This window comes from Rhipicephalus microplus, chromosome 6 (assembly GCF_043290135.1).
Source record: "Rhipicephalus microplus isolate Deutch F79 chromosome 6, USDA_Rmic, whole genome shotgun sequence".
Classification (NCBI taxonomy): Eukaryota; Metazoa; Arthropoda; class Arachnida; order Ixodida; family Ixodidae; genus Rhipicephalus; species Rhipicephalus microplus.
In genome coordinates, this window is record NC_134705.1 from 20,625,737 (window position 1) to 20,651,642 (window position 25,906).

General features: G+C 45.5%; 1 protein-coding gene across 4 annotated transcripts in view; it reads right to left on the minus strand.

Moving 5' to 3' along the window:
• Nucleotides 1-25,906, minus strand: part of Plc21C (Phospholipase C at 21C) — a 685,580-nt gene that overhangs the window by 172,023 nt on the left and 487,651 nt on the right. For all 4 annotated transcript variants that reach the window (XM_075865841.1, XM_037419231.2, XM_075865843.1 and 1 more), the window contains one exon: nucleotides 20,969-21,037. In XM_075865841.1, coding sequence (XP_075721956.1) covers nucleotides 20,969-21,037 — 69 coding nt within the window. The remainder of the gene's footprint in view (nucleotides 1-20,968; nucleotides 21,038-25,906) is intronic.

Below are 25,906 nucleotides of genomic sequence, written 5' to 3' on the forward strand. Positions count from 1 at the left end.
GGTTGAGCTGAAGGAAGGCGTCAGTTAGGCACTGTAGTGCTTCATTTAGCCTGCGGAAATACGTGGCAAAATATTTGAACATATAGCTACGTCATCTAAGTAGAAAAGGCACGTTTTCCTCTTCAGGCTACGCAAGAGATTATCTATCATGCGCTCAAATATTGCGGGCGAGTCGCAAGACCAAAAGGCATGACATGGAATTCGTAAAGGTCATTACGTGTGACAAAGGCTGTTTTAGGTTGATCTTCAAGTGCCATAAGGACTTGCCAGTAGCCGCTCGGTAGTACAGAAAAACTCTGCCCCTTGGATGCAGTCAAGGGTATCGTCGATTCTCAGTAAGCGGTAAACATCCTTTTGAATTATTTTGTTTAGACGACGATAGTCAACACAGAAGCAAATTGACTTGTCCTTTTCCTTAAGGAGAACGACTGAGGATGAGCAGGGGCTATTCCAAGGCTGGATGATGCCACGCTTGAGCATGTTAGCTACGTGGTCATCGGTAACTTCGCACTCTGTCGCAGACCCGCGATAGGGTCTTTGACGCATTGGTGCACTGGTACCCATGCCAATGCGGTGATATACAGCTGACGTGCGGCCAAGGAAAGTATTCTGGCAGTCAAAAAAAGAACAGAACTTGTACAGGAGTCGTAGAAGCTGGGTACATTGCAAAATGGTCAACGTGTCGGCGATGGAGCTACTCAGTATGTCAGGCGCAGTAGCCTGTAGTGAAGAGGCCCAGGTCACTCCAACAACTTTAATAATTAGCATGTCGATAACTGTAGGAGCGTCGAAACTGTAACATGCCCGACACACTCGCCCCGAAGCAGTGCTTTAGGACATGACAACAGGTTCGAGATGAGCAGTCTGCTTGCGCCGTCATGAAGCTACAAAAGGGCATAAGGTGGCGGCGAACACTTGTGACGAACGAAAACGGCAGATGGCGTGAAAAGGGCACTTCACTTGGCGAGCTAGTTGCAAAGCACCGTGGCAAGGGCAAAAAAGTGAGGCGGTTCTTCATCTTCAGCAACAAATAGTTTGTCCTCGGTTTCAAGAGCGTCAAATAACAGAGCGTCGCCAAGCACTTCGAATGCTACCTTAGCCCAAGACTAGTCGATGATGGCCTTATTAGCGGAGAGAAAGCCCCAACGCAAAATAAGATCTTGAGAGCAGAAATCCAACACTAGCAATTTGATGACGTAAATGAGGTCGTCAACCGCAACACGAGCAGTACAGGCTTGCATGACTTGTTTGCGCAGACTGTACAAAGCGATATACTTGCTGTGGGGTCATGCTTTTTTTGAGCGAGCAGCAGAGTCTGGTGCTGATCAGTGAATTGCGGTACGTGTGTCAACAAGAGAAAATGCAGTGGCGCTGTCCACATGTACGTCGAGAAAGTTCGTCTGTGAAATGTGAGGCTTTGGTTTTTTTCACGAGTGACGCAGTTCCTGTCGTTGGAACTTAGGCAATTAGTTTTCCCACTTCGGCGATGAACGACGACCATGCATAGGCAATGGCGAACGACGGTTAACAGTAGGGCGGTGGTCGGCGTACGATAACATCTGGCCGGGGTACTGAGTGAAAGCAAAACAAGATCCCAGTGGAACATAAGGGGCAGGTTCGAAAATCTAGTGATAACTCTGGTGATAGACAGACACGCGCCGTTGGCAGTATTGCAATACTTGGCCAGGCAGACCACAGGCAAAGCATATTGGCCAATTTTTGAGAGTGCGCCATTGTCCACTACTCTGAAGAGGCCTTGACTAAGCGAACTGAGGAGTGGGTCTAAGTGGCACGGCTGATGGTAGTAATTGATGCAAAAGTCTGAAGAGGTGGCCGTGCGGCAGCTTTAGCATAGCTTAGAGGTGCATTCACCTCGGCACAGGCAACAGGGGTGAGCAACACCGAAGTGTCACGGGCACATGACAGAGCTGCACAAATTTGCTCCTGAATGATTTGGCGAATATTTGCTGGCAGAGGTGACGATGATTGGCCGGCTCTTTGTAGCAATTAAAGCTGATGAGCGACCTCAACACGAACAAATTTCTTGATCTGTGATAGCAGTGATTGCATGTAAGGAGTGGTAGTCAGGCTCGAGATAGTGCCATCCGGAACGTTGGGGCATCACGTGAGAAGACGTTGTCGTCAGAGCTCGTTGAAACTCTGACAGAGCTTGATGATTTTGAAGAAAGTGCCAGCGTTCTTCGAGAGCAGCATTTGAAAGGTGTCATTGTAGATGCCTTTCATGATGTGTCGTACCTTGTCAGTTTTCGCCATCGTCCGGCTGACATGCCGGGAGAGGTCGAGGATGTCCTCGATGTGGCTGATGAATGTCTCAGCAGTTTGTTGGGACCGGCTTCGTAGTCATTATTCTGCACGAAGTTTGCACACCTCAAAATATCCAAACACAACTTGCAATGCAGGTTTTGATAATCGTACAAAAGTGAATATCTGCCTCGTCATTTCTGTACCACAGCTTGGTGACATCAGTTAAATAAAACAGCATGGTGCCAGGTTGCATGGGATCGCCCCATTTCTTGGTAGTGCTCGCTCGTTCATAGGATTGCAGCCAATCCTCAACATCTTTCTCATTGGTGCCGCTGAAAATGTCGGGCTCTTGCAGGAGCTGGGCACCTGGGAAACCCCTGTGTGGCCAAGCCAGTGGTGGTGTTGAGACAGCGTCGTCAGGTATGACGGGTGTCAGCTTTTGGCTACCCAATTCTAGGGTCGAGGAAAACCACCCAGCCTCCAACAAAACATAACGCAGCATGAAAAGTGGTAGTAACATCTAGACAGTAGCAGGAAAAGCCGGCAGGGAATACGGGCAGCGTCCCAGCAGCAACCAGGCAGTTCTAACTCGCGCCTCGCTCCAATGTGTGAATGTTGCTGCAATAGTGGGCATTCCTCTTCTATAAAGTTGCTTCGTCTCTAACTTTATTGTTTGTTCAACTGGGTAGACTCGGGGACCTGTTTTGTTTTCATCTGCCTCTCCGAGCCTTTTTTGGCAATGCAGGGGCACGGAAAAAAAGGTCGGTCTGGAGGGATGGATGGAAGGATATGGCTGTACCCTTTAGATCGGGTGGTGGCTAGGGATGGTTGCCTCAGTGTTCTTTGTTTTATTATCACTTTTTAGAAACAAAATTGAGCACTACTGTGGCGTGCAAGAGGCTGCAAATAACCCGCCTCCATTGAATTCTGCAGTGCGCCCGCCAGAACGTCGGCGGGAAATGGCGCCGCGCGTGCTGCAAGCGGGCGAGAAAAATTGAGGAGGAAACGCGCGCGTCGAGGAGAGTGTCATTACTTTCCCAAGATCAAGAAGTTTTACCCTGTTCTAGAGTTACTGTATATGCTACACTTAGGTAGCATATATACCTAGAGGTAGCACATAACGTAACTCTACCCTGTTCTAACCACTACCGCCACCTACCACCTGCTCCGGTTGCTAGGGGCGAGAATAAGTGCGCGTGACCCTGCAGTTGCTATGAAAGAGGGAGTGAGAGCGGAGAGATAACACTTGCCGGCACGCACTGACATGCCCCGACTAAGAAATACATTCCTACAAAAAAACAAAAAGAGGCGTCAATTGAAATTCTCATGGATAGATGGATGGATATGGCTGTACCCTTTAGATCAAGCAGTGGCTAGCGCCACCAAGCCGTAATTGAACCAAAAACTGGATTTATTTTTCCTTTCCTTTAAATGTTGAGGTTGAGGATTTGTACTTTGTAGTGAAGGGTCTAATTTACACTCTTGCCTTGACTTTAGCCACCAATCAGATAACCTCCTTCTAGTTAATTCTACCCGCTTTAAAGTCTATTTTGCCCTCCTTGTCCCTAAACCCAATGCTTTGAAAAACTCTCAGTCATCATCCTGAACTATAGGGTGAAGCCCTTTACAGAACATTATCAAGTGTTCGGCACTTTCCTCTTCCTCTCCACACGCAATGCATACCGTGTCTACCCCTTCGTATTTGGCCCGGTACGTGTTGGTTCGCAATACTCCCGTCCTGGCCTCAAACAGTAGAGAACTACCCCAAGTATTATCATAGATCCTTTCCTTGGCAATTTCCTGCTTAAAAGTTCGATAGATCTCTAGTGCGGACTTTTTAATCATGCCGATTTTCCACATATCGGTCTCAGCTTCCTTCACCTTCTTCTTCACCGATAATTCTTTTTGGTTAGGCCCCCTGCTGTTTTCCAAGTATTTACCAGTCAATTTTCTGGTTCGCTTCTGCCATTTTTTATCGACATTCTTCATGTACAAGTAGCTGAATACCTTCCTAGCCCAACGCTCCTCCCCCATTTCTCTCAATCACTTCACAAATTTTATCTTGCTGCTAGCTTCCCTGCCCTCAAATGATGTCCATCCCATATCACCTTGTACTGATTGATTTGGTGTAATCCCATGAGCTCCTAAGGCCAGCCTACCTGTTCCACATTGCTTGATTTCTAATCTTGCTTGAACTTCTGATCTCATGCACAAAACCGCATTGCCGAACGTCAGACCAGGAACCATGACCGCTTTCCATATTCCTCTCACAACGTCATACCTATTGTAATTCCACAGTGCCCTGTTTTTCATTACCGCTGCATTCCTTTTACCTTTAGTCGACAAGTATATTTCGTGTTCTCTTAGGTACTCAGCCCCATTGTTTATCCATATGCCCAGATATTTGTATTTATCTGTTATCTCTAGTGTGACCTCCTGTATTCTAAGCTCACTACCTTCATTGTCATTAAAAATCATGACTGCTGATTTTTCCTTACTGAATCTGAAATCTAACCTATCTCCCTCATTACCGCAGATGTCCATCAATCTCTGCAAATATTCCTTGTTGTCGGCCATCAGCACTGTATCACCTGCGTACATCAATGCTGGTAGTGCCTGTTCAATGATTTTTCCTTGTTTGACGAAAGAGAGGTTGAAGCGAAGCCCACTTCCCTCTAATTTGGCCTCTAATCCTTGTAGGTACATCATGAATAACAAGGGTGACAGAGGACACCCCTGCCTAAGCCCCCGTTTCACCTCTGTGGGCTTAGATACCTGTTTTTCCTACTTTATAACTACCTTGTTACTTTTATAGATCTCCTTTAAAAAATTAGTGACTACTTCTTCCACGCCTAGTGTGTCCAGTATTCTCCACAATTCCTCTTGAACCACGCTATCGTACGCTCCCTTGATATTCAAAAATGCTAGCCACAGGGGCCTGTGTTCCTTTTCTGCTATTTCGATGCACTGCGTCAATGAGAATTAACAGATTGTCTTCCAACCTCCTGTGTTTCCGAAACCCATTCTGCAGTTCCCCCAGCACCCCCTCATCCTCTATCCATGCCTGCAGTCTTTCCTTTATAATCTGCATTGCCAGCCTGTAGACCACTGAGGTCACTGTTATAGGACGGTAGTTGTTTATGTCAGCTTTGTCCCCCTTTCCTTTATAAATCATGCTCATCCTGCTAAGTTTCCATCCATCGGGAACTTCTCCATCGATTATTATTTTGCTCACTGCCTCTCTCAAAGCCTGCTTAGACTTCGGACCTAATGCCTTTATCAGCATAATTGGAATGGCTTCTGGGCCTGTTGATGTACTACTAGGAACCCTTTTCTCAGCCCTTTCCCACTCTTGTTGTGAAAATGGAGCCATTGCGCCACTTGATTCATCCTTGTCTATTGTGGTGCATAAAGCACTTCTGTGTTGAAATTTTTCTGTCACCCTTGTTTTTATATATTCAATAGCTTCGTCCCCTTCTAGCCTAGCACCTTGAGCTGTAGTTGTAAACCTCTGCTCTAGGCTCGTCTCATTTCTTAAAGAGTTTAGAAGTTCCAAAATTTCTCAGCTGCCTTTCTGTCCTTTTTATGTACTTCTGCCAGCCACTGAGCACCCTTTCTTCTAATCTTTTCATTGATGAGGAGGGATGCATCCCTTCTACAGCTTAGAAAGATTTCCCATTTTCTTTCAACATCATCTGTCTGTTCACCCCGCTGCTTAGCATGTCTGTGTTCCTCAGAAGCTTCCTGACGTTTTGCTATGGCTCTTTTAACTTCCTCATCCTACCTACTTTTGGGTTCGTGTCTTTTTTTCTGGGGTGACTTGTCACGTGCCTTAGCAAGCTCCAGCTCAGTCTAATTAGATTCTTGTATGTCCACAATGTTTTATTATTCTCAGTGATTACTTTCTCAATTTGTTTAGTGACTATTTCAATTTGCCTTTCTGAATAAAATATTTCCTGCAGTTGCTCATTTTGTCTCCTTCCCACTTTCACGGCTCTTCCGAAACTTAGCTTGATACGTTTGTGATCACTACCCAGACTTCTGGAGCCACCTTCATCTATGTGCATTCCCCTGAGCTTATCATACATCCTATGTGACATCAGTGCATAATCTATCGTCGACTGCAGCCTTCCTACCTCCCATGTTATTTGCCCTGCACACTTCTCGGTACTGTTGCAAATGATCAAATTCAGCCTTTCACACATATCCATGATCATTTTGCCTGTCGGGTCGGTATACCCATCTATATCCTCTATGTGTGCATTCATATCTCCTAGTATAATTATCTCGCGCTCTCCTCCTAACTCCTGAATGTCCTTTGATATACACTCTACCATTGCCTGGTTTTCCTCTCTGGCCTTTGCTCCTGTCCACAAGTGCACGACCCACTGCAGCGCCACCTGCTGCACAACCGCGCCTTTAGAGTTCACCACTCACTCAAGCCCGGACCAATGCCATGTAGACTGCATCGCACAGGTTGTAGGACACCTTGTTGTGTGCCTACCTCTCGGCCACTCCCAGCTCAATCCGATAGAGCTTGTTTGGAGGGATGTGAAAGGCTTCATAGTCACGGCAAACAAGACGTTTAAGCTTCAAGATGTATACACTCTGCAGGAGAAGGAATCAAGCAAGTAACCACTGAGAAGTGAACATAAAGCTTTAGATTGATTGATATACACATTCGTTTATTAATTGATTCAGTTACTGAAGTAAATATTCTTATAAACATTACGCAAACAACCTTAAAAACTCAAACGTGATTATAACCTAAAGGAATCGTTGACGATAACAATAAATAGAAAAGTTCCGGGCCAGTTTCATGCAACTATGGCTGTCCAGTCTGAAAATTTAAAAATACCAGATGCCATGTGCTAAGAAAATAAAAAGACAATTATTCTAGTACACCCCCTCCCACACAGACGAGGTTACCTGTCGAATTATTGGACGTGACATGCTCGCAGGAACACACTTATGAAATATGCTCTGTCATCATTAGTTGAGAGCGCTCCTACTTTTCATATCACTGCCAACAGCTCATCAAACGAAGTATAGAGGACTTTGTTAAACCTCATAGTATTTTGAAAGGCCAGTGTTGCACTTTTAAATGAATTATGGGTCCAAATCGCACTTGAAAACAAAATTTGTGTGTAAATAGTGCTCATAAAGGCACTCGTTTTAAAAATAGGCATTTATAAAAACTATAGAAACACTATAAAAGCTCTTTTTAACCTCTAATTTACGCTCATACAGTCGAAACCCGCAATAAAAAAACCCTGCGAGTAGAAAATCCCCGCGACAACAAAATATTTCCGGATCCCCGGTGAACGTTCATAGAAGCCCATGTATTATGTATCGTGCGGCAACGAAATGTTTTTGGACAGCGCTCCCGCATTAACAAATTTTCTACCATGGTGTGGGCCTTATTTCACCCTCCCGCCTAAGGTTAACTGTCAAAAATATGCTCGTATGCATGTTAAGTGCACCCAAAATTCGCAAACGTCTGCTTTTGCCGCGCTAGCGTGGGTATCACCACTTTTGTTTACTTAAATCAGCGTTGGGGTCTGTGTCCGGCAACATGCCTAACCGCCGCAACATGCCTGGCCACCGATGGTGGCCGTCGTATGGGTTGCAACACCCCCGTCGCTGATTGAGAACAGCTTCAAGCACGCGGGCTTCACCACCACCGTGCAAGCATCACGCACAGATTGCGCTTCGGCCTCACCAGACAAAAATTTAGAAGAAGGCGCACTTGACGGCGAGAGTGGTGGCAGTGCAGTGCCTCTATCCCTGACCAACGCCTGTGGGGAACTTCGAGTTATCGACATCGACATCCCAGATGAACTCACGGTTGATGTGTTCGTTCGTGCTGATGACGACATAGTCGTGTACGTGGTAGTAACTGACAAGGCAATTATCGAAAGCGTGCGCGAAGCTGACGACACCGAGGACCAAGAAGAGACGCATGCGGAGAAGCCCAACCCGCGGGTTGTTTTGGATGCGCTGGACACCCTTCACTCCTTCTTCGGCGCACATGACGACGACGTAGCAATGGACCACTTTTTCCAGTGCAAAGAGAGAGCTTTGAAGTTGTTGCATGTCAAGGGTCGGCAAAGTAAGTTGACCGACTTCTGGCAATAAATTTGCGTTCTGCTGGCCGTATCACTGTTTTTATGTCTCATACTCACAGCAACGAAATTCTCACGAAAACGAAATTTTTTGGTTTTCCCGGCGATTTCGTTATTGCGGGTTTTGACTGTATATCAAAGTGGCCCGATAGCAATAATACAATAAAGTGCCATTTTGGTGCGCGCACCCGTTTAGAAGCTCGGAGACGGAGGATGGACAAGACTGCTGAGTGGCATGCGCGCAAGGGGGCGGCGACTCGCGCTCGAAGAAAGGACCTCAACATGCGGGTGCACGTAATAGAAGCATGCCGTGAAGGTGCACGGCGCTGCAAGGTCCCTGCAGTATGACAATGGGAGGCCGAAGCGGTGCGGCAGCGGCGTGCGGACCCAGCCTTGCCCCACTCTCCATCATTCACCCTGTGAATATGCTGTAATTCTTTTCTTACACAGCCCTTCATTCTTTGTTTACGCTACTCCAAGCACCCCCCTTAACCAGACGATGCCACGTTTTAACACTGCCATCAATCATCCGAAAACTGGCCCGCTGACAGTGTCTCATCAGTTTGCGATCACTGGTCTTGACACACTATCGTTAACATCGTCGTTCTATGGTGACCAATCTGCCAACATCGTCGGCCGCTGACTATACCAGATCATCTGTGTCTCTTCTGAATCTATATTGTATCTTTCCACAACACGCGCTTTCGCTACCACAATGGCTTTGATAATTAACGATTCATTCCATGCTAAGGACCTGTTCTAGATCACTTCGCACATGGCTCTGCATGCATTCAGAAGCATAAAAATGGCTGTTACAGAAAACGAATTGCGAATCATAAAAATCGAAATCATGACGCGATTTTTGAACTATTCGTGGGCTCATCACTCTCAGAAATGGAGGGGGCAATCTGGTATCTGGCGATGGCAGAGGAGCATCACTTCAGCTTCTTCTTTTCTGGTCAGTTTTACTAGTTTTTTCCGCTGATCTGTTAAGGTTCGTTGCCGCAGAAGTGAATCCTTGCTACATGGTGAGCTTTTGTTGCACAGCCGGTGTTTAGGCGAACGTTTTTCCAATTTTCTTTCTGCATTATGAACTGACCAGCCTAACCCCAGTGAGCAGTTTTGGGCACAGCTGCTGGAATCCACGTTGGCACCGTGGCCGTGCGTCCATGCTGTGCCTGCGAACCTCTTAGTGTGTGTTCACGCTAGCGGCAAGCATGCCTCACCGTTCAAAGGTCTTAGGCAGCCGTGTGCGGCTGCTTGCTTCGCGCACGTCTGCCGTTTTTTGCCATTCGAAAAATGAGTTCGAGACCTATTTTTGGGCCGTTTGCCAGAGAGTGGTTAAGCCAATCAGCAACGGAGGAGCGACATGGCTGAGCTGCATTGTCTGTTTTTGTCTCTCCGCATTGTCTGTATCTGCCGCGGGACACTTCAAGCTGCTTGCTTCTTGCCCCACGGTTTTCATGACATGTTGTACGTGTTCTTCCCAGACTACGTTCCAGCAGTGAATAGAGCATTTTCACCTGTCCAGTATTTAAAAAAGTGAACAGCAATTCAAATTGACGTCCCCAAAGCAGGCGTCTGGACAAGTGGCACCAGCTATCCAGCATTAACAACAACAAATAAATATGTAACGTTGGCCCTCTGAGATTCGGGAAGTTTTGCTTGGCCTAGAACATCAATTTGAGTATGGTTCTCAAAAACAGTGCCGAACAGATTAGAGTACTGTGTTGTCGAAGCTAAAAGACATGAGTCTAAAGCGAATGGGAGCATCAGTTCGGAGGTTATGAGCTACAGAGCACACGGTGGCCGCTTAATAGATTCGAGGTGGTCGACAACTTCATTCGGAAGGGCAGTCATGTTTGTCAGGGGCTGAAATGCTTCGCCGGTGAAGCTTGCTGTGCACGTTGAACAGCTTTCCAACGAGCGGTGGCAGCCGACAATCTACGACACTGCATCGTTACAGCAGGCTTGCCGCTAGGGTGAACAGGCCCTTACGCTCGATGCATTTCATTCTGAACCTCAAGACGCCTCCTATGACAATGACCACAGCATGAACAAGCGTTCTTGTGAGCTCAAGTGATTTTTCAATGTTATCAGGCAGAAACGAGATCATGTATGCAACCCACTCTACGATGCCATCAGAATCGTCTAGTAGACCTTGTGTCAACGAGATGGCAGCGGGATTTTCTACCGGCACCGCCAAACCTCCTGACGACGGGGTACAAAAAAAGAACGCCATCTACTATCAATGCTAAGTGTCACCGAATAGACTGCACGCCAAACGGGTGAGTCGGCCCCGCTATACTGTTTTGATCAGGCTGCTAAACAAAGTGCATATGACAGAAGTTTTGAAAGAAGCACTAACAGATGCCATAGAGCAAGGTGCTCGATCAACTTTTATTGCAGAAATGTCAATCCCCCGCTTTGACATAAACCAGTAACTGCATACGAATCACACTTCGTGACGAAGGTCATGTTCCCAAACTTTGCACACTCTGGGGCTTAATAGGAATAGTTGATGGTAGTGTCCGAGTAATTGATGTCGACACATCGTGTCTTCAGCCACACTCGGTCCGCAGCTCTCGTGGGGTAATGAAGATCAGACCCGGCCTAACAATTGACTACATCAAAGCACATCTGCGCTGTGAACAAGCCACAATCACCGATGTGTGCATGCTCTGTAAAACACAGCTGCTGCTTTTGCCATTTGATATAGACTTCATACCCAAACACTTGGTGTTTGAACATGAAGCCATCTGTGTTCACAAATATTAGCCTCGCCCGATTGCCTGCTACAACTGTCATCGTTTGAGCCATGTTGCTGAAGACTGTTCCTTCCCGCCAGTATGCCGGGACTGTGGCAAAGATCCGCATGAGGTCAACTCAAACTGCAAGCAGTTTCCTCATTGCATGGCTTGTGCAGCATCCACACGCATTTCACTCAGCCCTCATTGCCCTGAACGAGATACATCTGAAACAGCTCTTCCTCGCAACATCTGCCACACAGACTACATCTTCAGAGCTTCGAAAAGTAACCTGGGCTCCAACAGCCACTTCTTTCGATCTGAAACAGTTTATCAACAGCCTTCGAGAAGAAGTACAGCAATTATTGCAGGAAAATTAGAGATTTCGCAACCTTATGGTGAACCAAAAGAAAGGATATCAGTCCCCAATGCCAAGCCACAGTTGGTCTCGAAATAAAAGAAAGAGCCGTTCTCCGACACGTCGCTCTAAACAGGTCACGGAAAAGGACTCTGCCTCTTCCCACATTATTGGGCTCCTGCGACAGGAACGGGCTCAAAAATCTAATAATGCTATTCATTCGGAGATGGTTAACACTCTGACATAAGCCCTCAATACCATACAAAGTCGGTTTCAAAATATGTTTGATAGACCACGCTGATGACTATAAGCGCCACAAAACAGGGTGATCCTCACGAGTTCTTTCACCTAGGGGATGCTGTGAAATGGTCGTAGTTTTATCCAAATGTGCTCCACATTCCATATTTATATTCAGAGGCATCGCCCCTTAGTCCTTCTTCTGCAGGAGACGCGTGGCACGTGCTCGCTTCCTAGTTACCGTGCTTTTTGGACAACAACTATAAAACGCAAGCGGCAGCTTTCCAAAAGCCAGGCAGCGCTTCTGGTTCATAACGACTGCCTGGTCACTCAATTGGACATTCCTGATCTCAGTTCTAAACCTGCAAAATAGTAGCTGTTAAAGCTTGTCCTCCTGAACAAAAGCCCTTCGTAGTTATGTCTGTGTATTTTCACCAAAGAAATAATTCAGTTGGACCACACACAAGGCTGGAAATGCTTAAGGAAGAGTCACAGAACTTCCCTTGCTTATTGGAGGTGATTTCAATGTTCAGCAATATTTTTTGGGTGCCTCAAAGCTCAATAAGCACAGGAAATATCTTTACGTCGCTATTCAGATCTCTATAGAAATTTCTAACACCCCCAACACCTCTACAAGAATAGGACTACATAGAGCACAGAGAGACACGATCTTAGATCTTACCCTCACCAGCTCCCAATTTGTACGGCAGTGGACAGTCTTCAGCCAATCATGGGGCATTTATAACCTTTTGGTATTCGTGGCACTTCATCGAAAAAACCGTCAGGTCAAAATACAACGATGACTAGCTGGAATACTTCTTGTATCAATGTGCCCGGATCTTTCTACACAGTTGAAGATCTTCTGGACACTGTTCAACAGGCCCGTGCGCTAGCACATGAAACAATGCCATGCAAGGAACACACAAAACAGATGAGTAACCATTTAAGCAATTTATCGAGAAAAGAACTGTTTAGTCAGCAGATACGGCTCGAACGGGAAACATCACTCTGACCTTATGAAAATTAAACGCCAATTTAAGCTTATTATTGAATATCAGCTCCAACTTCAAACTGAAGCCTGGCAATCCATCTGCGAGCGCCTTGCCATGTACCGGGCCTCCAAGGTCTCTGGCGTATTTTTCGCAGCCTCAGCGGGAGAGAAAGGGCAGCTTTACGCTGCCTGAGCTGTTCCGCAAATCAAATTCATCAGTTGTAAAAAGAAAGCTATCACCACTTTCTTTCCTCATGCTTGATTCACTCCATCTGCATTACCGAAAACCTGGACCAATAACGAGTACCGTTAACCTTAACTAAGTTTTTTCCTTACGCTGTATTCACTCAATCTGCATCACCGAAAGCCTGCACCATACCGCAACCTGACCTAGATCTTGATTGCCAATTTAGCATGAGCGAAATGCTAGCAGCCATCACACATGGCGTCCTCGATCGGTGCCGGGTCACGACCGTATGGCACATGGCTAAAACTCCGCAACCTCGAAGAAGGCCAGGACGCACTCTTGACGTAATCGATAAACTCTCGGCCCCAGAAAATCTTTCGGAAACCCTTAAAGAGCCGCTGATGAGGCCCCGTAACAAATTTTAACTAGACCATAGATGTTGTGTGTCCAATGAGAAAAATTTTGCCACAATTTTTTTTTCAGTTGGTTGATTACGAGCTGAGAAAACAGTTTTTTTGAAGTGGTGCGAAACGAGGATGAGAGGAGTCAAGCTCGAAACCCTTGAAGCTCCTCCACGTAGCCTTCACAAGCAGAATCTTTTCCCTACCCTCTACGGCATCCGACCAAGAGGGCACGTGCCCTTGACGCGTCGAAACAAAGCCAACCCCAAGCACGCGAGCAGCATTTTATTTATATTTTTGCTGACCAGCATTATATTGTGATTTACTGGCTATTTCTGCGAGATAGTTTGGAAACCCTGGCTTAGAAGCAGTAGAATTGATGAGCGCAAGGAGTGCTTGAACGCGTAGGAGCATTACTTTTGCTTCCACAGCTGTCGTCTGCTGGATGTGCTCAACGCGGGGACATGAACACATGCGAAATGCTGGCGCACTAGCCCCGCATCTCGTTGCAAATTACGGGGAAAAAAAAGAAAAAAGAAATGCACACATTTCTTTATTGCATCTCATTATTTACCTAGAGTTTTATTATCTCTCCAAGCTACAAATTATGGGTTAAAAACGTTACATTGTGAAAGTGGGGTGTTCCACTACGCAGTACAGATTTAAGGACGCAGCTATGGGCAGTCCAACGAGCCCACGACGTGGCGGACAGGTTAGGTCCATCTGTCTCAAAGTGGTAACTGCCTACTTTGTGCAAGTTCACGCCCCGATGACCCTGAATAAAGTTTTTCCATATCATACCACACAAATTACATGAGCTACGCATGTCGTGTTAAAAAATTTTCGCCATGTCACTTACCACTGTTAGCAATGTCATAGCACAGTCGTCTACATAAAAGTGCAACGTCACTGCGCTGCTGTCTATGTAGGGCCATTCATACATGCATTCATGCCCTCATTCTCTGGGTGCACAATCGCGAAAAGAAGAGAAAGCAGCGTTCATCTTAAAATTTGACCCATTTACGCGGCGATAGCATTGCGAATTTTAGCAGATGTGATCCTGAGCACTCAACCTACGCATTGCACTTGTGAGCTCAAAACTGTCAAACTTGGTGAGTGGCCCTTTAAAGAAACTGTCCATCACTCAGAAAAATTTTTCTGATTGTGGCGCAAATGAAAAAATTGTTCATTACATTGGTGGCCACGAGCATGCTTTCGTTTTAGAAAAAAAGAATTGTAATTTTAACTTGATGTTGAAAGTCAATAAAAAGTAACCACTAGTGTCAGCGAATGTGATCAATCTTGACAATCTGTAAGTAGTACAGGACATCTTCACAGGTAGACTAGTTTTGCATAAAAACAACTGCGTTTAACTTGAAATTGTATTTTATGCACTTGAGGCAGCTTTAGGTAGCGCCAAAGAGCTATTTTTGCTTTTTTTTCTCATACATTCAAATAAGTGCCTGGTGGCGCGACCGGCGGTGTGCTCGCTTGCCTGCATGCCTGCTTGCAAACGGCGGAGAAATGCCACCACAGCGTCTGCCACCTCTCATGAGAACAACAAAAAAGTGTGTGTATACCTAAAATGACCACTAAGGTATTTCCTTTAATATTAAGCAAACTTGATGAAGCCTGCGAAAAACGCACGCGGTTTCGACTTTTGCTGGCACCAACCAGTGTTGTGGGCATTCATCCCACCGATGGAATGAGATGTAACGCGAAAATAAAAATTTCTTTTCAAAAACTTTCTGCACACTTTCCAGAGAAACCGCTGCAATGTTACACACTTCACATGGTATGCTTTTTATTGTGACACAAAACAGGAGAGCAGTGAAGAACGCTAGACAGTCCCTTTAAGCTGTCTCTCCTTTATCCCATTCGAAAACATAGAAAAGAAAAGAAACTCTGCAAGTACCTCCGGCCAATTTCATTACCGTCAACTCTCTGTAAGTTTATTGAGCGCATAATTCACACACACATATTTCATTACCTCGACATAACCCGGCCGAGATACCATGCTGCCTAGACGGGTTTGCGCCCTAACCTGGGCACCCATGACTGCCTTTGGCTGCTTCGGCAAGTTATTAATCGTACCTCATGGAAGATGTTACCAGACTACTTTCTGGTCGTCAACATGCACAAAGCGTTTGACAATGTTCACCAAAACTACATCCTTGAAGAGCTACCTAAGTGCTACCCAAGTCAGTGTGCACAGACATGGATTAAAAATTGCCTAGCCGCTCGGCCCATTTGCTTAAGCGGTGCATCGCCTGGATGGAGCCTGAAGACTTATTACTTAGGTAGAAAAGTTCCACAGGGATCTATTTAAGAACCGATACAGTTTGATCTGGTCATGAGCAACATAGCACAAAACCTTGAACGGGACACTACGGCTAGATTCGCTGTCTATGTCGATGATAATACTATAGGGACAGAGGCAATAAACTATATTGACAAAGAATCAATGCAGACACAGTTGCACGCAGCCTTCCTTAGTTTGGAGTTCACTCTTAAGGAAATGGTTCTGCGGCTAGCTCCACATAAGACAGAACTGATAAGCATAAACGACAGTAATTGCACCAAAGAGAAAATACGTATCTTACTCCCCATTGGATCGCTCACTATACCATCAAAAATGGACAAATAAAAGTTTAGGTTTACCAATGGCAAGCTGAAACAGTCCGCAAATGTGGGTACATGGACTGCGGCAGGCATAGCCAGTCATATTACATATGATACGCCGTCTGTCCAATAAATACGAAAGTGCACGACAACAAGCCTGTCGCAGTCTCGCAAGGGCTGCAGCCGTTGGAAATATTTTGTATGGCGCTCCCATATGCACATTCTCTGTGTGACCTGTTCGGTTGGATCACGTATCTCGCCACATTCTGTCGAAGTAAATCTGGTGGTTGAATGCATTGCTTATAATGGCGACTTCACTGTGTTTTCATTTTTGAACAGCGAACTTCTGCAGACTACACAATGCGGAAAGTTGCAATAAACCTTACCGGTGACTTACCACAGTGCGCTACGTACACGATGCCACTGCCACGGCCGCTGATAGTGCGACTGTCACCTCTCTCTTTCTTTGTTGTTGTGGTTGGCATTTCGAGCCAATGGGTTTCAATTGAGCAGAGATTATTATGTTTACATAAAAGCATGAAAGCAGAACGTTCCAGTTTCCGCACGGGAGCTTCGTTCACAATTAAAATTATTGTGCCAACAGTTCAAATATGTATATTTTAAATGGGACTCTGAATCATCAGAGAGTCAAGATGTAGCCCGAAAGTCCAGTTCTTTTTCCTTTGTTTTGGTTATTTCTACCTTAAGCTGGTCTATTTCGTGGCCAGTCACTTCTGCGTGTTTACCCAGTGCGTTAGATGAAATGTTCTTCCTTACACCATACATGCTCCGCTATAATATTTGCTAACGCTTATTTTTCTCGCCACCGTAACTTTTGCAGTAATTTCAGTTTTACAGTTTACAGTTTTTCCTCGGGCGTCCGACCCCATGTGTGTACCCAACCCCGCGGGTTTTCGTCCGCCAATGGCGTAGCCATGGGGTGGCACACCAAGCCCATCACCCCCCCCGCCCTCCGAATTTTCCAATAGTATATAGCGCACGAAATAATGGTCGCCCACACCTGCATGCCCGGCCCCCAGTTCTAAATAAGGTGGTGCCCCCTCCGAAAAAAATTTCTGCCAACGCGCCACACGTCTGCGACTTCAGCTCGCAAGGTTCCTTGCTTGTTGATTACATCTGCAGAATTGACCCATAGCCACTGTCACTTCCTCTTAATGTTGTTTTGATCTACAGGCGAAAAGGTGTTCAACTTCGAAAACGGATTTGTCTTCGAAGAGCTGCCGTGAAGTATCATACAGCTGGTGAATGAAACTGAAAAAAAAAAAAAACACTGCAGCACAGGCAATTTTACTGAAACATGAAATTGTCGTTAGATCATGGTACGGAAGACCTGCTCAAGGGCGTAAAATAATACGTTTGGCTAATCACATTTTTCAAATCACTGTTTATCTCTTTGTAGAAGCTTCGAAACTGAACTAGTCGCTCATAATTTTCACCCATGTGTGGCTAGATGGTGATCGAATGTGCAACGTGTGACCACTTTAGAAATTTTGCACAATAAATGTTAGGAGTGTGCCACGGAGAAAAGTTACAACTCTGAATGAGGCATGCGTGATTCTCACGCTTGCCCGCAATCTTAACAGAAAGGTTGCAACTGCATGTGGCTGTAAGAATGCTGTGTTGCTTAACACAAAGCGGGGAGTCCACTTGCGCGGTCCTGGTAGGGTTATACATGCTAAACATAAATGTTTTTGTGCATGCTTGAATGCCAACTTCGGCTCGTCTTTAGATGTAAACCTACAATTAATGAAGTAGCGTAATTGCGTGCACTTTAGCATTAATACCCATTTTCTTTACCAATAATTTCTTTACTATTATTACCCATCTGATGCTTCAATTCGACACGGAATGAGTAGTCACCTTGTACAGAGGCGGCGTGCTCGGCCACTCTTTAGGTGGCCATAACAGTCAGGCCTAGTGAAAACATAAACACTTTTCCAGGGCAGTTATTTAGCAGTTCATGCAATCAGGGAAGAAGCTGCAACAGTATTTTAGTGATTTCGTTGAGTGAAGCATAATATGAATAATAATAATATTAATAATAATAATAATAATAATAATAATGATAACGAGATGCGAAGGCGGCTCCGAGCTGTGCGCGAGAGGCCGGCGGAGCAATCCAACCATGCACGTCGCAGAGATTTCTCCACATAGTGGCGCCACATTATTCCCTCGCGCCCAACAGCATAGATTTGCGCGCAGACCACCGAGTACACTGGGGTCTACAGGTGCCATCTACCGAATGGTACCCCTATGCATGCCGAACTCATTGCCATATGGGGAGCGACTCCAAGCCTCCCATACACTATACAGAAACCCCTTCGTGTCTTTACTGACTTGCACGCTGCTTACCCAGAAATGTTTCGCCCAGCAAGGAAGATGCTATAGCTGCTCCTATTCAAAGCATCATTTGTAGGCATGAAAAAGCTGACAGACCAATAGAAATTATAGTAAGACGGTAAGTCGGGCCAGTTGGTTAGAATCCATCGTGAACTTTCTTACAGCGCAACACCAGAAAAAATACAGGACAGGGAAGGAGTAGAACAGAAAGAAAAGACGGCGCTGACTCAGTTGTGAGTCAGTGCCGTCTTTTCTTTCTGTTCTACTCCTTCCCTGTCCTGTATTTTTTCTGGTGTTGCGCTGTAAGAAAGTTCACAATAGAAATTATCTGGAAGTCGGAGCATATGGGTGCGCCTGGGAGCAATATGGTGGCACACGCCCCTGCTGCTTCCGCAGGTAGGTCGGCCGATCTTTTTCTGCCCCCTGCCCCCCATTTAAGGTAAACCCACATGAGCTCTCAAGTAAGATGGCTCCCTAAGTAACCACAATGCACTAAGTGTGCGCATTCCTACATCATTAGAGTAAAAAATGCATTGTGGGGGGGACGCCACCAGTCCTATCTTCAAGCAAGTGTTTGCTTTCGTGCTATGAAGGAGTCTTCATAAATAAAGTCTACGCAAACTCTGCATACACACCATACTCTTTAGCAAAATGGTGACAACTTGACATTTCAGCAGTGACGTGCAATCACTGCTGGCTGCGCTACCGCGCAGACCTTCACCACTTACTGTGGCAGTGTTCTGCATTTGATAAAGAGGGAATGGCCATACAAGCTTCGCAGTTCACAAATTATCGTGAAGCGCTCCTTACGAACCCAAACTCGCAGTTAATATTTGTGCAATTTAGAAGTCAGAGTGGCCATATCTGGGTGGTTTAGGGTGTCTGACAAACCACAGTACTGACTGCATACCACCTGAGTACTCGTGATGGTGAATACAATAAGTGCGAAACCTATGACACCGTAAAATATCAGTGTAGTTAGAAAGTCCCGCTTATTCTCACAGAGTTTATGAGACTCCCTTTTTTCTCTTTTTTGCAAGGAACAACTCTCCATATATCCTCTATAAAATTTTCATACACGTGAGTTGCCTGCTTTGTGGACTTTTCAAGCAAGCTACCAAACTTGCCTTCTTGCCGCGTGTTTTGGTTTTCTAGGTGGCCTTGCCGCCGTACGCTCTCCTCTGTTGACTCAATCCCAAGTGTGCTCTCCTCTCCTTATTGTTCCGCCCATTACCATCGCTTCGTTACACCAGCCACGCTGGGTCGAATTAAGAAGTTTATTTTTTTGGCTAGAAACGGGCCCAGAGCAGTTACATGTGTCCTGGCTTGTACGTCGTGCGTGCGCGTCTTGCTCGCTGTTGGTGTGCGTTTGTGGTCAGGATGGCGGACGAGAGGCGCCTTTTCCTGCCGCTCGATAAAACGTCGAAAGTGCGATCGCTTCGCTTGGGCATAATCTGTTGACCACCCGGCAGCCAACTTGCAGCTTTTGGTGTCCTGTATTCAGCTACGGTTATTCTGCCTATGCACTACATGCCCGGCCCATGTCCATTTCTGACTGTCTCATGCCCAGTCTGATAAGGACTGGATTTTTAGAGGAGGCAATCGGGTTAGGGGGAGACGGAAAGTTAAGTGGGAAGATGAGATTAAGAAGTTCCCAGGTATGTAATGGCAGCAGCAAGCACAGGATCGACTTGACTGGCAGATCGTGGGAGAGGCCTTTCTCCTGCAGTGGACGTAGTTAAGCTGATGATGATGATGATCATTAAGCTGCGGAAACGGTGAAAGCTTCATGGGTAGAGGTGACGGCTACATCTGTGCGAAATGGTTGTGTGAGACCAACTCCATCGACGTCAGACCTGATGCCAAGCCTGAAGTTTCCAAACAGAAACACTTCAAGACACAACTATTTGTGGCAACGTGTCGTCGACTACATGGGAGGGTGGGACAGTTGCTAGGACAATTTTCTTAAGGACAATGGTGACACTGATACTACGTAACTGCGCACAAATGAGGGTGTTTTGACTGAACTGCACGGCAGGAGCAATTTGGAGGAATTCGATGGTGACGACAAAATTTTGGAGCCAGTGCCCACAAGCACGCCTGTAGCAATAATATTATTCATTCATTCATTTTATTAAGTCAAAGGTCCCTGTTGGGATATTGCATGAGGGAGTGGGTGATAGAAAAGCTATTATTATAAGGGTAGTAATGATGTAATGGTTTCAATGAGCCGCTTAAATGCTTGGGTGTCGGTGATGGTGGCGACTTCAGTAGGCAGGTCATTCCTGTCTCGGGCTGTGTGTAGAAAATACGATTGGTCAAAGATGACAGTATGGGCTTGCATTGAATGCATTGGATATGTTGGGCAGAGGCCATTCCCATTCCTGACATCACAGCCAAAACTGTTGCTGGTGCTTTAGTTAGTCACTGGTTCTGTGGTTTGGGCATGCCATCATTCATCACAACTGACAGAAAAGCCAATTGGAGTCAGCAATATTCCCCAGTCTGACGAAGCTCGTCGATACATTGCAGATCAAAACGATGGCTTACCATCCGGTGAGAAACGAAATGCTTGATCGATTCAACCAGCACTTGAAAGCCTCACTCATGGCAAACCTTTTTATAGTAAAACTGCTGCTACAGAACCATTCTTAATATGAGAAGTGTAACTCACCCAATAATGACAATGTTCTTTCCTGTGTTCCCTCATCAGATAGGCTCCGCACTGTTTGGTCCAGCTTGCCTACAAGAAAGTAACACTTACAATGAAAACAAATCATCATTTGTGCTCCATGGCAAGGCAACAGTGTGTTCTTACTTAATGCAATAGATCTTGGTACCCTTAGGTGGCACCGGCATATTTTATTGTGAATAAAAATATGTTTGCAAAATTTCTATGTATTGCATCAAGACTGCATATGAAAATTCACTAATAAAAACACTGATATCTGCGTAGGTCAAGATATCCAGAAAATACGCATATATAAGCACAAAAACAAGACAGGAATGAAAAAATGTAACCTTGTGATCAAAATTCACAAACAAGAATCTGGCTTGATCGAACATGCTGTTTATGACTTTCTCATATGTAGACACTAATAATTTATATTGCCCGAGTATTCACAGAAAAGTAGTTTTCAACCACATCATTGACATACAGGTATGCACAATTAAACCTTATTTCTTTGCAATACAAACTTTATATTACATGACACTTCTCCTTGTGGTTAGTTACCATTTTAGTTACATGAACAAACTGGTTTTTCATAAGGAACCGTGTCACGACAAGTACATTTCTCTGAAACGCCATTATTGATGCTCATAAACCATGCAAGAAAATAATGAACAAGTTCAACAGACGAGACACAAAAATATACCAATAGCTTCCTTGATTTTTGTTTTTCTCACAGTGATCGGCTGTGCATAATCTTTTTTTTTTTTTGTTCATCCTTCAACTCCATTGAGCTGCCGGCCATGTCTAGTTCATGAAGATCTTGCACTTATTTCTGCACTAAATTGCCGTCTTCTGTTTTGACTCGAATAGACTGCACGCATTATTCAGTGGTGAATTGTCCCGAAGGTATTAAAGTGAGCACTGACCTCGTTTATCATGCGAAACAATATTCTCCAAAAGAAGAACTTCTCAGCACATCGAGCCAAGTACCTTCTTGTCGTGCCTTTCGCATTGCGACCAGAAGTACTCCAGGCCCCACAGGACGACCCCACGGCCAGAGATTTGGGTGTTTCCCGCACGGTCGCCAGAATACAGAAAAATTATTACTGGCCTCGCCTTGCTGCCTACATTGCTCATTATGTGAAGACTTGCCGAGATTTCCAGCGACAGAAGACCCCACTAACTAAGCCAGCTGTTCTACAGCCCATTGAGCTACCACACCGACCATTCCAGCAAATCGGCATGTACCTATAGGGCCATTTCCTGTCTCGACTTCAGGAAACAAATGGATCGTCGTCGCTACTGACTACCTCACATGCTATACCTAGACAGGGGCCCTGCCGAGGGGCAGTGCATCTGAGGTAGCCAAGTTTTTTGTTGAAAACATTGTTTTACATCACTGCGCACTGGAGGCCCTAATCACCGACAGAGGTACGACTTTTATGGCAGACCTAACGTAGGCGATCCTGAGGTACAGCCAGACAAATCATCAACGCACCACCGCCTACCATCCGCAGACAAATCGCCTCACTGAGCTGCTAAACAAGACTATCGCTGACATGCTGGCCATGCACGTCGGCGTCGAGCACAAAACATGAGACGCCATCCTTCCATATTTGACCTTTGCATACAACACCGCAGTGCAGGAGACGACGCAGGTGTCACCATACACATTGTCTATGGAAAGAACCCGACAACGACGCTTGACGCCATGCTGCGAAACATCACTGATGAAAAAAACCTCAACGTGACCGCCTACCTTCAGCGTGCATAAGAAGCTCGTCAACTCACCCGTTTGTGCATCAAGATTCAGCAGGCAGCTGACACCCACCACTACAATCTTCAACGAAGCTTCTTGGAGTACCAGCCTGGTGACCGTGTCTGGGTATGGACGCCGATACGCCATCATGGACTCAGCGAAAAACTTCTGCGGTGGTACTTCGGATCATACAGAGTAGTTCAACGTCTCGGCCCACTCGATTATGAGGTTGTCCCTGACGGCATTAGGAACTCTCAATGACGCCATGCTCAACCTGAAGACATCCATGCCGTGTGCCTCAAACCATTTCATGCGTGAACCTGAGAACAGTAATTTGTTGCTGTTGTGTGTGTTTATTGTCTTTATTGTACATCCGTCTTTTGTTAAAGCATCGGGACGATGCCTTTTTCAAAGGGGGCAATGCCACGTTCCTTTCCTCAAGTTTTGTTATCACCCCGTTACACTAAGTTCAGCGCTAACCGCACCTTCGATGTTTAAGAGGCTTCAAGGCTGTAGTGGATTGTTTTGTTAAGATTACGCACATTTCGTGAACAATACAGATCATTCGAGAACCTATGTCGCCGCTAGCAATAACGCTAAAATATTCAATGGCAAGGGTATAAATTACGACACGCTTCGCCACTTGTCAGTTGATCGACGGCCGAGGCACTGTTCGCTTCTACCAGTGCCGGTGTCTTGCTGTAATCTAACTTTCCTTTCATGTGGCCACAAGTTCGGTCCGAATAAACAGTTTATTATTCGACCTGCAGTTTTCTGCCTTCGTTCACATCATGACCACAGGACAATACTTTCATTCCGTTTTCCAGCAGACTATTGCCACCTGCCACAAGTTTATAACATAGCTCTAGCACTTCTGGACATAACCAGATGGTTGTGCTTAACCTACTGCTGAAAGTAGACAGCAAAAAAAAAAATAATAATGTGGCTAATTCCTCTTTCAAGGAATCAATAAAACATGAAAAGTAGGTAACAGCTTGATACGGTAGGAACGAATATTTTGTCCCATCTGTGCAGCGGATCTAATTATGCTTGTGTCCCAGAAACAAACCTCAGTCACTTAGGTGGACCTTGGACACTTGTGGGCAATGTGAAATGGCACTAGCACTAAACCGATATCAGCGTCTGAGCTTCGGGAGTCACACAAAGAGCTACACTGAATAAGCGCCTCTCTAGTGTAACCATGTATGATACAGAATGGGGTTCAGTTAGCATGAATGCTAATGGGAGAGCCGCGCAGTATTTTTGTTGGCAATAAGCTTAGCTTCTTCCCTATCCCCAATGTTTACTATTATGATTGAAAGAAGACATTACATATTTTAGTCTTTTTGAATTACCACGAAAACATTGCACTAGTCCATAACATGCATATATGCCAGTGTCTGTATATGCTAACAGCCCACACAATGTTTAAAAGTGTTGTGCTGTAGAGTGGAAAAGCTACTGAACAAATAAAGCGGCCAAGCACATTTAACGGGGACGCTCTTTGATGGCTGGTAAATAAACGAATAAAAAGCACAAGAAAAGCAACCTCTACTGACTAACAAATATATAAAACAGTTCTCTTACCTAACAGCCGCAGGGTATGCTCTCGGAAGAAATCGCCTTGGTGGGCATCGTGTCGGCACCGACATCATTCATTGCTGTTTAAGTCCGAGACGCCGCTTTTAGCACTGTAACTCCTTTGGTGTTCATGACTAATCTAGCATTGTCGTTGATTGATTGATTTATATGTGGGGTTTAACGTCCCAAAATCACTATATGATTATGAGAGACGCCGTAGTGGAAGGCTCTGGAAATTTAGACCACCTGGGGTTCTTTAACGTGCACCCAAATCTGAGCACACAGGCCTACAACATTGCCGCCTCCATCGGAAATGCAGCCGCCGCAGCCAGGATTCGAACCCGCGCCCTGCGGGTCAGCAGCCGAGTACCTTATCCACTACACCACTGCGGCGGGGCTAGCATTGTCGTTGCCAATTCATATGTGCCCATTTAACTTTGAAATACTTTTAAATCTATACAAACACCGGGCCCGACCCCACCGCCTGACACACTTGGCCGACTACAGCTGCGGCTGTGGCTGGCTGTAGTCAGCTCGCACGCACGCTTGCTGGCTTGAGCACTCGTGCCGTGGTGATGCAACAAAAACAAGAGTTTGTTTTCGCATTTTTTATTGGAATATTTTTTTCTCGTTAAATAAATTGAGCTGCAGATACTTTGAAAGATTATAATAAGCATAGCAAACTGAAACGTTTGGGGGCAGAAATAAAAATAATGGATGGATGGATGGATGGATATGGCTGTACCCATTAGACCGGGTGGTGGCTAGCGCCACTAAGCCGTAATACTTAATGAACCAAAAACTAGATTTATTTTTTTTTCTTTAAAAAATGAGTTTGAGGATTCGTACTTTGCAATGAAGGGTTCAATTTTCACTCGTGCCTTTACTTTAGCCACAATCAGATAATCTCCTTCTAGTTAACTCTACCCGCTTAAAGTCTATTTTGCCCTCCCGGTCCCTAAACCCCAGTGCTTTGAAAAACTCTGCGCCATCATCCTGAACTCTAGGGGGAAGCCCTTTACAGAACATTATCGAGTGTTCGGCAGTTTCTTCTTCCTCTCCACACGCACTGCATACTGTGTCTACCCCTTCGTATTTGGCCCGATATGTCTTGGTTCGCAGTACTCCCGTCCTAGCCTCAAACAGTAGAGAACTAGCCCGAGTACTATCATAGATCCTTTCCTTGGCAATTTCCTGCTTAAAAGTTCGATAGATCTCTAGTGCGGACTTCTTAATCATGCCCATTCTCCACATGTCAGTCTCCGTTTCCTTCAATTTCTTCTTAACCGATAGTTCTTTTTGGTTTGGCCACCTGCTGTTTTCTAAGTATTTACCAGTCAATTTCCTGGTTCTCTTCCTCCATTTTGTATCGACATTCTTCATTTACAAGTAGCTGCAAACCTTCCTAGCCCAACGCTCCTCCCCCATTTCTCTCAATCGCTTCTCAAATTTTATCTTGCTGCTAGCTTCCCTGCCCTCAAATGATGTCCATCCCATATCACCTTGTACTCCCTGATTTGGTGTATTGCCGTGAGCTCCTGAAGCAAGCCCACCTATTCCACATTGCTTAATTTCTAATCTTGCTTGAAGTTCTGATC